At 40.3% G+C, this 15,497-nt stretch overlaps 1 protein-coding gene across 2 annotated transcripts; it reads right to left on the bottom strand.

Moving 5' to 3' along the window:
* Positions 1–2: 2 nt before the first annotated feature.
* Positions 3–15,054, bottom strand: MUC20 (mucin 20, cell surface associated). Of its 2 annotated transcripts, none has more exons than XM_051985510.1 (4): positions 14,936–15,054; positions 3,861–5,492; positions 2,854–2,945; positions 3–364 (listed from the first exon to the last, which is right to left on the bottom strand). In XM_051985510.1, the coding sequence occupies exons 1-4, from the start codon at positions 15,015–15,017 to the stop codon at positions 296–298; spliced, it is 1,875 nt and encodes a 624-aa protein (XP_051841470.1). In that variant the 5' UTR covers positions 15,018–15,054; the 3' UTR covers positions 3–295. The 2 variants fall into 2 exon arrangements, with proteins under 2 accessions (XP_051841470.1, XP_051841471.1); XM_051985511.1 differs by having other exon boundaries at positions 3,861–5,477.
* Between the last annotated feature and the right edge of the window lie 443 nt (positions 15,055–15,497).

The raw sequence follows: 15,497 nt of genomic DNA, 5'->3' as shown, positions 1-15,497 counted from the left end.
ACTAGGGGGAAATAGTTCTTTATTTAAAAATACTCATATATCCAAAGAAGTTTCTTTGATCTTCTGCCCAGAACCCCCAAAGTAATTCCTGTCTAGGGTAGATGTTGTACTTGTTCTATGTGAAGGTAAGGGATTAAAGAGAATGGCTTCTGTTAGGACCTTCCAGGAAAACCTTTGCACGGGAATGTGATCTATAATCCTGCTTGTGGAGACATAGACTATTAGCAGCATTATCTTCTCTTTATTGAAGTTACTCTCCAGGCATCTGAGGCATCTCCAGGCCACTGCTAACAACTCAGCCCCTAGTGACCCGAATCAAGGAAATTTGAGTGTAGGGGACCTGTAGCAGCAGATCCTGATGAAGCTGCCAAGGAAAAAAAAGTCAATTATTTATCCATTCAACCTATCACCAGTGAATGCTACCTTTCCAACACCTTGAGTTAGAGGCTGAGCCAATCAAATTTGCCTCTGAACTTCCCTTTTATGATATCATTTGGAATGACACCAGTCCCTAGAAACAGTCTCATTTTGCTACTGAGAGTTTGACCTACCCAATAGTTTGAATTTATAGCAATTTTTCTAGACTACGAAGGCAAGGCTGCCAATCCTGGCTCCCAGGAAACTGCCTGTAAAGAGCCCTTAAGTCCCAGGGGGTGACAGACATGGGGACCTCCATCCATTATACCACCTCTAAAAGCGGAGATAGATAAAGATTAAATGACTTGTTCAAGATTACCCATCTAGGAGGCCCTTAGGTGGCACAGTGGATAGAGCACTAGCCCTGAAGTCAGGAGGGCCTGAGTTCAAATGTGACCTCAGACACTTAACACTTCCTAGCTGCGTGATCCTGGGCAAGTTACTTAATTTCAGTTGTCTCAGGAAAAAAAAAATTACCTATCTAGAAAGTGCCGAGTTGGGATCAACTCAGGTTCTCCTGATTCCAGATCCAGGCCTGTAACCAATGAGCTACCTAGAGCTGATTCTACTATCACATTAATTTTTGAGTATGAGCCAATCATTTCACTTCTCAGAGCTTCAGTTTCCCCATCTATATAGAGATTAATAATGCTTATTTATTGTCACAGTTTTGAAATGTATATCTAAACTGCTTTGCAAATTGTATAATATCCTACAAATGTAAAAAATTAATTATTGATTATATTGATGATGATGACTGATTTATCCCCAAGATTTGCGATCTAAAACATTCATTTTAGCAATTTTAAGGGTTCCTTATCTATAACCTTTCACAAAAGGAGAATGCGCTCACCTCTCAGAATCCCTAGTTTCCTTCAGACTATAGTTCTTATGCTTACTACTAAGGCCTTTTCTCATCCCTCCCAAGAATTAGTGTTTTCTCCTTCTTGAAATTATTTTGTTGTGCTTTGCATGTATTTTGCATTTCTTTGTCTATAAACATATATTCTCCAATAGAATGTAAGTCCCTTGAGGATAGTTGCTGTCTGGTCTTTCTAAAAAATAGAGCCTGGAACATTAATAGAAAGGTAGGAAACATGCATTTATTGAATACTATTACTAGGTACTTTACCAATATTTTCTCATTTGATCAACTTTGGGAGGTAAGTGCTATTATCCCTATTTTTTACAAATGAAGAAACTGAGACAAACAGAGAGTAAATGACTAGCTCAGGATTACACAAAAAGGTGTGAGTGTCAAATCTACCTGATTCTCCTGAAGAATGAGCAACTGACTATATGGCCAGAGAGAATCTCTTCTATTTCAAAATACTCTAATTATCAGGAAGTTTTTCCTGACATGAAGCCTTACTCTATCTCTCTTCCCCTTCCATCCATCGCTTCTGCCTTATTATTCTCTGCAGTACCAAGTAAATATAACCTTTTCCTATGTGGCAGACAGACCTTCACACTTGTTTTTATTCAGGTTGTGTGTAGAACTCTATCCATTGTGTAGCCTAGCTATCTGCCTAGTGCTTAATAAATATTGTTAAGATGAATAACTTTGAAAGACTCAGGAACTCTGAACAACATGATGACCAATCACTGTTCCAAAGGACACATGGTGAAACAATCAGTTCACCTCCCGAGAGAGAGAGAGATGATAGACCTAGAATTCAGAATGATTTTTTTTTGACATTGCCAATAAGAATTTGTTTTGTTTAACGCTACATGTTTTTAAAAGAGGCTTAATATTCCTTGCTTTCTCAGTGTTGGAGGCTAGAAAGGATAAGAGGAAGAGAATATAAATCTGAAAATAAAATAAAATTGAGGTAGTTTTTTAATGTTTGTTGAATTGAATTACTTATATATTATTTTAGATCACCTTCATATATCATTTAAGGTAGGTGTATATTCAGTGGAATCCACAGGTCCCAACTCTCTGCTAAAAAGATAACTGTCAACAAATACTAATTGGTCAATATGTTTGGGTACTTTTCTTTTCTTTTCTTTTCTTTTTTTTTGCTAAGGCAATTGGGGTTAAGTAACTTGCCCAGGACCACACAGCTAGGACCTGTTAAGTATCTAAATTCAGATTTGAACTCAGGTCCTCCTGACTTCAGGGCTGGTGCTCTATCTACTGTGCCACAAGGTACTTCTTGTACATATAATAACTTACTTGCCATCAAAATCATAACATTCCCAGAGTCTTGGAGTTCCTCCAAGAACAAGCTCAGACCTGGGATAAAGCTCAACTTTCCTAGGGTTAAGAGTCTCTCACTGCAGCTCCCTATCCTCCATTGAGGACTCAAATGCCATTCACAATTTCTTCTCTTATTCCTTACAAATCTTGTAATTTTGAAGCTCCCAGCAGCCTTTCTGTCTCTCCTTTCTGCTCCCCTGTCCCCAACATCTGCCCAAGGATGTCCCCAGTACCTTATTCAGAAGCTCCTTTGCCACCTTGACATCAGTAAGGTCCAGAGAGGAGGACACAACCAGACGTAGGAGGAGAAAACCTCCATCATGACCTGTGGATCAGAGACAACAGAAAAATGAAAATATACTTTCCTACCAAAAATGCTTGTGTAATCCCCAAAACATATAATAGAAAACTACCTTAATTAGCTTGGAATGTAGACTCTCTTCTTTGCCCACTTTCTTCCTTTTCTATTTCTTCTTTTCCTCTCTCCTATCTCTTTCTTTCTGCTTGAAGCTTAGTCTACCTTTCTGCACCCTCCATCCTGTTGCTCCTGCACTGTTCTTCCCTATAGGACTAGGAAGAACAAATCTAACTCTCTTCCACTTGGCAGACAGCCCTTCAAATTTTTGTTTTTATTCGAAGTTGTATGTAGTCTATAATAGCATGTTTAATGGTTTTCACAAAGGTGATTCAATTTCAAAATACCCCTGCATGTTTACTCTTTCAACCTACCAACCCCAGCTTTGCTCTCATTATGTTCTTAGGAAGGCTTTTGCATGGACCTTCAAAATATGGCCCTATGGATAGTTTGAGTATTTTCTGTTAATCTTTTCTGCATTCTCTCATTAAATCATGCACTTCTAGAGGCCAAGGATTGTGTCTTTTACCTAAAATTTTATCATAGTTGTGAGTGCAAGTTCAAAACTCTTGGCTTTTCTACTGATTCATTGAGTAACTTTGGACTTGTCACAGAAGCTGAATTTTGCCTCTATTAAATGGGGTAAGTATTTACTGTAATCAGCCTTGGTGCTTTGATTTTCAGGACAGTGGCAATATGTTTTCCTATTGTTGAGACTATTGCTGGGGTCTTGCCTGAGGTTAAAGCCTGGTGTCTGGAGGAATTTATCCCTATGATGCCTCAGGTACCATTGGGGGGATAGAAAGAAGAGGGCTAATAGTCAGAGGGCATGTGATATGTTTTATACTAATTGTGGCAGAGGCCTCAGGAGGACAGAGCTCTTACCTTGCGCTGTAGTCCCTTCTGGGGTGGTATAGACTGTATCTGAAGACTCGGCTGGGGGAGGGACCTTGGTTATGGTGGACTTTTCCTCCATGGAGACTGTGACTATATCTGGGACCTCAGTGAAGACTGTTGTCTCCATGGGAGCCAGGGTTTTTTCTGTGGTGGGAGTGTAGATTGTTTCCAAGGTGTCAGTCGCCATTTTGGCTGTAGTTTCTCCAGTGTGACCAGTGGGATCCAGGCTCTCAGCTGCATTTGGAGTTTCAGCTGAGGTTGGTCCCACCATGGTGATCCTGTTGGGCAATGTGAAGACCTCCCCATCAGCACTGGACTCTTGTTCAGCTGAGGATGATGCAGCTGATGTTTCCGAAAAGAGAGCAGTTTTAAAGAGGGATGAGGTCTCCTCTTCCACAGAGCTGTCTATTGTCACTGAGGTCCCAGGGGGAATGGCGGTCTTAGCTTCAGTACTGATTATTCCCGGGATGTCAGGAGTTAAGGTCGTCTCTCCACCTGTAGGCTGTGGCAGTGACTTATTGTCAGACCCTGAGGTCTCAGCAGAGGTCCCCATCTCAGGGGTCGTAGCCTTGGCTTTGGCGTTGGTAAGAGCCATGGACAAGGTTACAGAAGGAGTCATCTCTGTATCTTGGATGCTCTTACCTCTAGGGAAAGCATCAATGCGGTGGCTTGTCGGCTCGGTGGTATCTGTAATGGGACTGAACGTGGTCAGGGTCCCAGGGAGGGCTGTGGTCCTGACTGGGGTCCCTTCTCTCTCTAGGGTACCACTGGTTATCTCTGCTATCTCGGTGAACTCAGCCAGCAGGGTGAAGGGAATTATTTCTTCTATGATGACAGCCTCGGTTTCGGGAGATGTCGTTATGCCAGAAGTCTTCCGGACGATGGTCCGGAAAGGGTTTGAGAGCTCTGACTCTGTGAAAGTGCCAGTGGTGGTCATGAGCTCAGTGAAAGTCGGTGTTTTGATGCTGCTTTGGTTTTCTGGGATGCTGCTGTTCAAAGGGGAAGTCCAGGGATGGCCAGTCACAGAGTTTACATAATCACGGTGTCTTATGGGGCGGTGTCTATGTTTTCCGTGATTTGGATGGGGTGCAAGAGGAAATGGGTATGTCTTGACTGATGATTTCCAGACTACTCTTTGGAAGTTACTCATCCCAGGCCAAGCATTAGCTGAGACAAGAGATTCCATTTTGGTGATTTCTGCTTCTGCAGCAGAAAAGACCATTTTTAAGGTTTGAGCTTGGTTAGGAGTCTTGCCTATGTCTGTCCCTGATTCTGAGACCATTGTAACAGAGGGAAGAGTGGGGTCAGAGCTCTCCAGTAGGATCGTGGTATCTGTTTTATCCTGGGTATCAATTATTATCAGTGTCTTCGTGGGAGGAAAGGACTCGGCTATCTTAGTCTCAGCTTTGTAGGCAGTTCTGGCTAATGCCAAGTTCTCGAAATCCAGAGATGTTTTGAATTTCAAAGGAGTGTGGGTAACAGCTGAGGTCTCATAAAGTTGAGTAGTCCCAAAGATTCTCTCTGAGGTGGTCAGTCCTCCTGGGGTCACTGTTATTTCTGGGTTGCTGATTTTCACTAACTGGTCTGAGCTGCTGTCATCTGGACCTGTATTGAATGAGACTGTGTCTGGGAGATTATTTCTATCTCATAGCCAGGAAGATGAAACAACTTTATAAATGTTCCCTCCTTTATTTTCTGAGTAATTGGGGAAATAGGGCCCTTGTTTTCACCTCCATTCATTCATTCATTTATCAAACATGTACTAAATACTGGGAGAATTACAGGATTAGCAAAATGACAAAGCTCTGTCCACATTGTACATCTGTATAAATAGAGAAGGTGCACAATCTGCTAAAGATTTCATCAGCAGACTATTAAAAATAAAGCACTTTGTTCAGTTCTATGGAAGAGAATCTACCCTCAGCTAAATTGTGATGTAAGCAAAGCTCTTATTCACTATTTCCCCCTTCTCTACCTACATCTTTCTTACACACACACACACACACACACACACGCACGCACACATACACACGCTCACACATATACATCCCTTTTCAGTGCAGGGACAATGGCCTTCTTGCTTTTTTATGGAATAAGACACTTCATCTCCAGACTTCAGACATTTTCAGTGGCTGTCCCCCAAATCAGGAATGCTCCCCTTCCTCATCTCTACCTTCTTGTTCCCTTGGCTTCTATCAAATTTCAGCTTATATCCTTACAGGAAACCAATCCCTGTTCATTCTAACGTCTCCCTGTTAATTATTTCCAATTTGTCCTTCATTTAGCTTGTTTGTACATAATAGTTTTCATTCCATAGGCTTCAGCAGACTGCCAAAGACACAAAGAAGATCAAGATGCAAGTCTATAAGCCTAATAGCAACAAGTACTAATCTACATTGATAAAGATAATCTCTTTGGGGGTCTTTTATCTCAATAAAGCCACAGATCCAATCCAAAAAAGAAAGAGGGGAAGGAGGGAAGAGACAAAGGGGGGAGACAGAGAGACAAAAAGGGAGACAGAAAGACAAAGAGAGAGACAGAGACAGAGAAACATAGACAAAGACAGAGAGAGAGGAGGGAGAGACAGAAAGAGACAAAGAGACAGAGAGAGAGAAAAACACACAAAGAAAGACAGAGAAACAGAGAGACAGAGAGGGGGGAGAGACAAAGAGAGAACAGAGAAAGAGAGCAGAGGGAGAGACAGGGAGAGAAAGAGGAGGGAGAAACAGAGAAAGACAAAAAGAGAGAGAGAGAGATAGCGAAAGAGGCAGAGATAGAGGCAGAGGCAGAGACAGAGAGAGACAGAGATGGAAACAGAGAGACTGAGATAGAGAAGTCATTAGACTGGAGGGGATATTTCAGGCAAATGGACGAATCTTGAGAAACATACTGATCAGAGCACACCATCCAGGCAGAGAGTCAAGTGTACCTGTCTCTTTATGCATGAGTTTCTCTGTCTATGAAATCGATAAAAGAGTTACTAGTACCTAATCCCATAGGTTTGCTATTCAAGTTTAAAATAAAAAATAAAATCTGTTTATTATTCAAAGCCTTTCATAGTCTCTACCCCTCTACCTTTCCAGTCTTCTTTTAGCTTTTTAACTGCATTTTCCCCCACCCCCTCCTCCAAGTAATCTTGAATCCAGTAGCATTGCCTCTTTGTTGTTTCTTACACAGGACACTCCATCACCAGACTAATCAATCAATCAATAAACACAGCGCTAAAGACTGGGATACAAAAAGAGGCAAAAGACAAGCTGCTTGTTCTTGATGCTTGGAATCCTCTTCCTCATCATTTCTTCCCTTCTTTTTCTTTCCCGGGCTTCTTTCAAGCTCCAGCTAAATCTTACTTTCTGTAGGAAGATTTTCTCCAGCTAGTGGTTTCCCTGTTGATTATCTCCAATTTATGCTGTCTATATCCCACTTGTACATAATATCTCCCTTTAGACTGTGAATTCCTTGAAAACAGGGTCTGTCTTTCAGCTTCCTTTGTATTCCCAGTATTTAGCATGGTACTCAGCACACATAGTGAGGAAAATTGACATTATGTTACATCATTAGATGCTATTACACTGTAACCATTCTTTTCCCTATTTTATCAAAATCCCCTCTCATAGACTAACTTAAAAGGAGACCTCTCCCTGTCTGAACTGAGCTGTGGTTGAGGAAGTGATTACTTTGAGTCCCAGAGCACCTGCTCATTAACCAGTAGGACTCCATTTCTGTTTACCCCTAAACACAGAACCAGCTTGGGCTAGGTCCCTCCCAGGGGACAACTTCCTTCTCCTTTTCAAACTTAAAGGTGACTTGATGTTAAGGGGAAGGCTGGATGGGGCAGAGAGGAATCTGTTTGAAATGGATTTTGTTTTTTTCCTACCAAGATTGACAAGATTCTTAGAGCTGAAAGCAGGCTGGTTGACCCATTCAGGAGACTTTTAAGCGGGATCTCTTAGGGAGTCAGCTCAGAGAAATTACTGAAGAAGACGTACGTCTTCCCTTGCTTGGTGATAGGTCTAGTTAAACTATCTTTTAGGACTAAAAGGAACCTTAGATCCTTTAGTTCATATGAGGAATGAGGAAACAGGTCAAGGCCTCCCCAAACCGCCATCTTTCAGCATACAGCTGTTTCAATAGCTCCAGGACCAATCTGGAGCAGAAGCTGACTTAGTACTAAAAAATTGTAAACCTTACCTTCTCTGCCCTTCCCTTCAGACTCCTGCCTGCTCAATACCCCAAAAATGCTTCATACCCCCAAACCTCAAGATTTAACACCTGGCTTTTCTCTCCTCTGTCTAGCTTATTTCTAAAACTCCACATTCCCTCTTCTAACTCTGTGATTGTGTTATTTGTCTGTCCTCCCAAAGAATGTTCTGCCCCCTTTACTCTTGCTTTTAGTTTCTATGGTTTCCTTTAGGCCTCAGCTTAAATCCCAACTTCTGCCTTTCCTGGCACCCCACCCTGCTTCCCCTTTCAGATTACTCACATATGTTGTGAGTTTTTTCAGTTTTTTTCACATTTTTAAAAAATGTGCTGTTATTACCCCATTTTTCAGCTGTATTCAACATTTGTGAACCTCATTTGGGGTTTTCTTGGCAAAACTGTTGGAGCAGTTTGCCATTTCCTTCCTTCTGGGGCAAATAGGATTAAAATGACTTGCCCAGGGTTACACAGCTAGTAAGTGACTGAGGCTAGATTTGAACTCAGGAAGATGAATCTTTCTGACTTCAGGCTCAGTATTCTATTCTATTCTATCCTCTTCTCTTCTATCCTATCCTATCCTATCCTATCCTATCCTATCCTATCCTAGTCTCTTCTTCACCACATAGTTGCCCTAATATACTCTTTAAAAAACTCTATATATAGCTTGTGTGTTTCTCCATATTTATGTTATCTCTCTCATTAGAATGTGAGCTCCTTATGTTCAAAGGGCAACCAAACTGCACACCCTGTGATTCAGTAATTCCACTAGTAGTAGGTCTGGATCTCAAAGAGATTGTTAAAAAAAAAAAAAAAAAGGAGAGGGGAGGGAACACCCACATGTACAAAAATATTTATAACAGCTCTTTTGGTGGGGGCAAAGAATTGGCAATTGAAGGGTTGCCCATCAACTGGAGAATAATTGAACAAGCTGTAGTATATGAATATAAGGGAACACTATCATGCTATAAGAAATGATTAGCAGGCAGATTTCAGGAAAACAGGAAAGACTCACACTAATTGATGCTGAGTAAAGGAAGATCATTGTACATTGTAACAGCAAGATGAACAACCATGATAGGCTGAGCACTTCTTAGCAACACAATAATCCAAGACAATTCTAAGAAATTCATTTTGGAAAATGCTATCCATATTTAGAGAAAGAATTATGGAGTCTGAATGCTGATAGAAGCATTTTTGTAGTTTTTCCCTTTTGCTCAATTTGATTCTTACCACAACCCAATAAGGTCAATCCTATTATTATGCCATTTTACAGTTGAGAAAACGAGGCAGATAGAGCTTAAGTCATTTGCCCACAAAGCTAGTAATAATAATACTTAACATTTATATAATGTCCACCATGTACCAGGCTCTGTATAAAGTGCTTTCAATTATTATTTCATTTGTTCCTCAAAACAACCCTGGGAGATAAGTACCATTATTATCCCATTTCACAGTTGAGAAAAGGAAGCAAATAGAGGTTGTCAGCTGCCCAAGGTCACACAATTAATAATAATGATAATAAATAATAATAATATCTAACATTTATATAGTACTTACTATGTTCCAGACACTATGCTAAATGATTTACAGTTATTATACCATTTGATCCTCATAATAACCCTGGAAGGTTTGCCTCTTGAATAGTCAGGGGCTGGCCTCTGCATTAATAATAAGTAGCAGCAGTAGCAACAAGCTCCCTGTTTCTCCTATCCCACCAGGTGCTCCTAGCTGCCTACATCCTCAGAGATCTGAAGTGCACAGACTATTACTTATAAGGTTAAGCCTGGTGGTCTCAGGACCACTCTGACAGTCTCCCATAACAGAATGTGTAAGTTTATAGAACATATTTGTGGAAAAATAGTAACAATAATATTATTCTTCAAAGGCTGATACAATTGTAGCCCTCAATCAATACTTAGTTAACTCCCAGATCATTTTTTTCTCCCTGATAATAATCCTCCCCCAAATAATATTTAGCTCTGATCCCTTATGTATAACTTGTCAAAATGATTTCTAATTATTATCTCATTTGATAGCTTCAATCCAAGCTTCAAAAAGGTCACCCAAAATCAGAGGATAAGAACCCCACTCTCAGAAAGACCCTTTGGAACATCCCCTTCCTAACTGATCAAACTGGGGTCCTTGTGCTCCCAAATGAACCAGCCCTGTGTTAGAATGTGTGTCTGGGTTGTATAATGGTGCCTATTTTTGCTCTCCCTTTCCCTTTCTTCCTCATTGCTTGCAATAAAGTTTTTCATTGAAGTGATTTACATTGTCCATCATTGAACCCCTTAAGCAGTGGGGATGTCTCTGGGGTCTCTGGGAACCCGGATAAGGACTTAATCCATCTACAGCTGGGAGAATAGGACACTATAGCTTTGGGGCCCCTATGTTCTCCCAAGAGAGATTCTTATACCAGCAGATTATCTCAAAACATTATTCTGCTCCACTGGCAAAGAATCTCAGCATCTAATATAAATGCAGTTTGAGAAGTCACAGAGACAATCCCACAGTGGCTCATTTCCATGGGGCTAGCTTCACATATATATCAGGCTTTTATGTCATTTCCAGTTCCTTGTTCCTGCTTTATTCATTCATTCATTTTCAACAAACACAGTCAAACACAGAGCTGTTCTGTATGCTGGGAGAGTCCCCAAAGTTTCTATGATTCCTCGAGGTTACCTTCCTAGAATTTACAAGCATAGCCACAACCACTGCTACTTTTTGTCCTGGGAGAACTTACCCCAGGACAGAGAATTTTAGAGTCTGCTAAAGCTCTTTTTGTGATGATAAGGAATTGGAAACTGAGGGGTTGCCCATCAGTTGGGAGTGGCTGAATAATTTATGGTATATTAATGTAGTGGAATATTATTGTTCTATAAGAAATAATCAACAGTATGATTTCAGAAAAGTCTGGAGAAACTTATAAGAACTGATGCTAAGTGAAATGAGCACAACTAGGAGAACCAGCAAGATTATGTGATGATCAATTTTGATAGACTTGGCTGATTATCTAAAGTAATTTTAATAGACTTGGGATGGAAAATGCCATCAGCATCTTGAGAGAGAACTATGGATACTGAATGCAGTTTGAAGCATACTATTTTCTTTCACCTTTTATTGTTTGCTTTTTCTTTCTCATGGTTTTCCCCTTTTGTTCTGATATTTATTTATGACATGACTAATATGGAAATATGTTTTAAATGATTGTACATGTATAGCAATTGTCAGATTATTTCCTGTCTTGAAGAGAAAGGAGGTAAGGGAGGGAGAGAGAAAAATAATTGGAACTCAGAATTTTGCAAAAATGAATGTTGAACAATGTGATTCAGGGCAAATTCCAATAGATTTGTGAAAGAAAGAGCCATCTGAATCCAAAGAGACAGAGCTATAGAGATTGGATATGAATTGTTATTGTTTTTTTCTCATTTTTTCTTTCACCTTTTGATCTGATTTTTCTTGTGCAGCATGAGGAATATGGAAATATATTTAGGAGTGCACATGATTAGCCTATATTTTTTACTTGCTGTCTATGGATGGGAATCAGGGGGGAGGAAGGGAAGGAGGAAGAAAAATTTGGAGCTCAAGGTTTTGCAAAGGTGAATGTTAAAGACCTATCTTTACATGTATTTGGAAAAATAAAAAAGCTATTAAAATACTGAAAACTATTTTTACGTGTTATTGAGAAAATAAGAGACACAATTTTACATAAATAAGTAAACAAATAAATAAAGGTCTGACTGATTCTACTTATATTCTCCAAAGGAAAAAAGACTAGAAGGGTAGAAGGAACAAGAAGGGAACTAAGCTGTTCAGTTTCAATAATCTGTCAAAAGACTATTAAACTGGGAGCAAAAAAGAGGAAAGAAAGAAGACAAGCATTTATTAAGCACCTATTATACCAGGGATGAAGCTAAGCATTTTACAAATATTGTCTCATTAGCTATTTACAACAACCCTGAGAGATAAATACTATTATTAGTCCCATTTTACAGTTGAGGAACTTGAGGCAAATAAATTATTTGCCCAGGATCACCTAATAAGTGTTTGACATTCCATTCATGTTCTCTGATGCAAATGAGAAGAAAAAACTGATTTTCATAGCACCTATTTATCTAGAAAAAATCCCTGCTACTTCTAAAGGGAAGGGGAAGAACAATTTCCAAAGTGTCATTCTTGCTGTGTCCCAAAGTGTTTGTCACTCCATAATGGAGTGTCTCTCCTTCTACCCCCATATAGAGAGAAGTATTTATGAATGGAGCAGCTAGGTGGGGCAGTGGATACAGTACTAACCCTGGAATCAGGAGACCTGAGTTTAAATGTGAACTCAGACACCTACCATTTCCTAGCTCTGTGACCCTGGGCAAGTCACTTAACCCCAATTGTCTCTCAGAAAAACCAAAAAAAACCCAACACACACACACACACACACACACACACAAGATATTTGTTTAATGGGCAGTTAGATGGTCGAATGGACAGAGCACTGGCCTCTGGAGTCAAGAGGATCTCAGACACTTACTAGCTATTTGACCCTGAGTTAGTCATTTAACTCTGTTTGCCTCAGTTTCCCCATCTGTAAAATGAGCTGAAGAAAGAAATGGCAAAGCGCTCCAGTATCTTTGCCAAGAAAACCCAAATGGGTTAATGGTGAATTGAACACACCTGAATCCACTGAACAATAAATGATGAGTCTTTTTTTCTGTTCCCCACTTTTTACTTCTTAAACATAAGTGCTTGATCAATATTTTACTGAATTATAGTAAATTTAATTGAATTTGAGAACATCCAGGGATCAGTTAAAAATTCTCCTTCTCACCCATAGTTATATCTTTATGAGCTTCCTAATTCCATCCACACACTCCCTTGAGTACTGAAAAAATAAGGTTCTTTTTTGTCAGGGCTTTATTTGATATTTAGTCTTTTTTAAGTTAGTTTGTGACCCCATTTGGGGTTTTCTTGGCAGTGATACTGGCATGGTTTGTCATTTGCTTCTCCAGTTCATTTTATAGATGAGGAAACTGAGGTAAACAAGGTCAAGTGACTGGTCCAGAGTCACACAGTTGGGAAGCATCTAAGACCAGGTTTGAACTCAGGTGAGGCTTACTGATTCTAGGTCCAGTGCTCTATTCACTGTTCTACCCATCTTCCCTATTAGGGTCCTGAGTTCACCCTTTAATCCGATGTTGAAACTCTATTCCCCTACCCCCCAGTCTCTGCCTCTCAGTGATTCAGCTGCTTTCTTGGATTCTGTCCACAGAAAATTTCTCAACTAGCCTTCCAAATGCACAGTTCCCTTGAGTTTAGAGTTGCCCAAACCCTAAATCTCTTTCTCATGCTTTCTGAACCTCATCATTTCCTGAAAGCCCTGACTTTCTTCCCAATGACCCCTATCAATGTTTCCAGCTCATCTGGGTTACATCATCTCATTTTCCAGATACTATTGTTTGATCAATCAATATTCATTTTTGTCTCTATTTCCTTTGTCACCTGCATAGACTTTTATACTCACCTCCTCACCAGTCTTTCTAATTCTATTCATTTCCCTTTCATCCAATCTATCTTTCTTACAATTACCAGAGTAATCTTCATTATGCATAGATCTGTCTCTATCATTTCCTGATTAAAATACTTTCAATGGCTCCCCATTACCTATCAAATAAAATCCAAGTTCCTTTGCCACCTATTTAAATCCCTTACTCTCAATCAAATAGCATTTTCACAACCCAAGTACACTGGAATTTCTTCAATCTTAATTCAGATTTAACTCAGTCTCAGTCTCAATCTCTGTCCTCTCCTCTCCTCTCTTCTTCTCTTCTTATTTCTCTTCCTCTACTCTCCTTCACTCTTCTTCTTCCCTCTCTTCCTCTCTATCTCTCTCTGTGTTTCTGTGTCTCTGTGTGTCTCTGCCTCTCTACCCCCCTCTGTCTCTCTTTCTCTCTCTCTCTCTCTCTCTCTCTCTCTCTCTCTCTCTCTCTCTCTCTCTCTCTCTCTCTCTCTCTCTCTCTCTCTCTCTCTCCCCCCCCATTTCTCTTCCCCCTCTTCACCTCCCAAATCCCTCCCCCACAATATAACCTACCTCTCCCAATCTCCCAAATAACATTTGGCTTTTCACAAATCAAGTTAAAAGGAGCCAGGGCCCAGGAATAGCTTTGGAGGAGATAGAAGGTTTAGTTGTTTTCTCCAGCTTCAGAGATACTGAATTCTTTCTTTAATATATTCTTCATGATTCCATATATAAGCACACATTGATCTGGGCTCTCACTGGGCTTAAAATAGTATCTGGAGCATAAGTGCCAATAAATAAATGCTCTCTCTGGTTCTCTGTGTCTGTATGTGTCTCTTCTTCTTTCCCTTTCTTTTTCTTTCTCTTTCCCTCCTTCCCTCTCTCTTTTTCCTTCTTTCTTCTCTCTCTGTTTCTCCTTCCTTCTGTTTCTCCATCTCTCTTTCTCTTTCTCTGTCTCCATCTCCCTCTTTTTCCCTTTCCTCCCCACTTCTCTCTTCCCCTCTCTCTTATCTCTCCCTCCCTTCCTCCCTCTCTCCCTCTGTCTCTCTTTGTCTCTCTCTCTCTGTGTGTCTTTCTCTGTCTCCCCCACACACATCAAATTAGTCTCTCAATCTATCCACTTTTCTATCAACTATCTCTGTTACAATAAATGGACAATTCCTAAGGTACTTTTGTGCAGTGACACAGATTCCTCCATATCATTCTCTCTAGTTTGTATATATATATATCTCTACTCAACTTTTAAAGTATTATATACATGCAGAGACACAGGTACACACACAATCACCCATCCACACCCACACTTACAAGTTCAGGAGTCTCACAATCTCAGAGAAAAGACAATTCTTGCCCTTACCCGTGCTGCTCTGGGTGGTGATCCCCACCACACAATGTAAAAAGAATAGAAGCAAGCCCAGTCCCCAGAGCAGGGGGCCCATTGTCCCTTCTGCCAGAACCTCTGTCCGAGTTCCTTCTCACTGCCTCTTTCCTGTTTCCTTAATGGGCAGGAGGTGGGGCAGCCCAGGTGTAACTCCACCAGGCTGCCCAAACTGTTGCTTCTCACGGGCTTCCCAGTTGCTCTCAGAAGTCTGGGCACTGGTCCATTCCATCTTCTGCTTATTTTCCCTCATGGTTCCTATGTCCACTGCAATTGTAATTTCTCCTGTTTTATGAAATGGGGATAATGATACTTATCCCTTTTATTTCCATGTCCTAGAAGTCTCAAAGATAAATAAGTCAGAAGACTATTTTTGACAATCATTTTGAGCAAAGAAAATAGGTTGGAGGAGAGTCCTTCTACAGTTTCTGCTGGACTCCACTAGAAAAAAATGGATATTCTTTATGAATGTGGGAGTGGAGTGGGGTAAACTGATTTCAGACAAAAACTCACATGTTCCAAACTGAATTCATCTTTCCCC

This window comes from Antechinus flavipes, chromosome 3 (assembly GCF_016432865.1).
Source record: "Antechinus flavipes isolate AdamAnt ecotype Samford, QLD, Australia chromosome 3, AdamAnt_v2, whole genome shotgun sequence".
Lineage (NCBI taxonomy): Eukaryota > Metazoa > Chordata > Mammalia > Dasyuromorphia > Dasyuridae > Antechinus > Antechinus flavipes.
Note: the sequence above shows the minus strand (reverse complement) of the source record. Positions and strands in the feature narration are given on the sequence as shown.

Bases quoted from the DNA above. Each gene is read 5' to 3' on its own strand.
- MUC20 (XM_051985510.1), bottom strand. From the start codon at position 15,017: ATGGGCCCCCTGCTCTGGGGACTGGGCTTGCTTCTATTCTTTTTACAT. The intron at 2,946-3,860 runs GTAAGAGCTCTG...TCTGATCCACAG, and splicing joins AGAAGGGACTACAGCGCAAG to GTCATGATGGAGGTTTTCTC. The intron at 365-2,853 runs GTACTGGGGACA...TTTCCTTGGCAG, and splicing joins CAAAGGAGCTTCTGAATAAG to CTTCATCAGGATCTGCTGCT.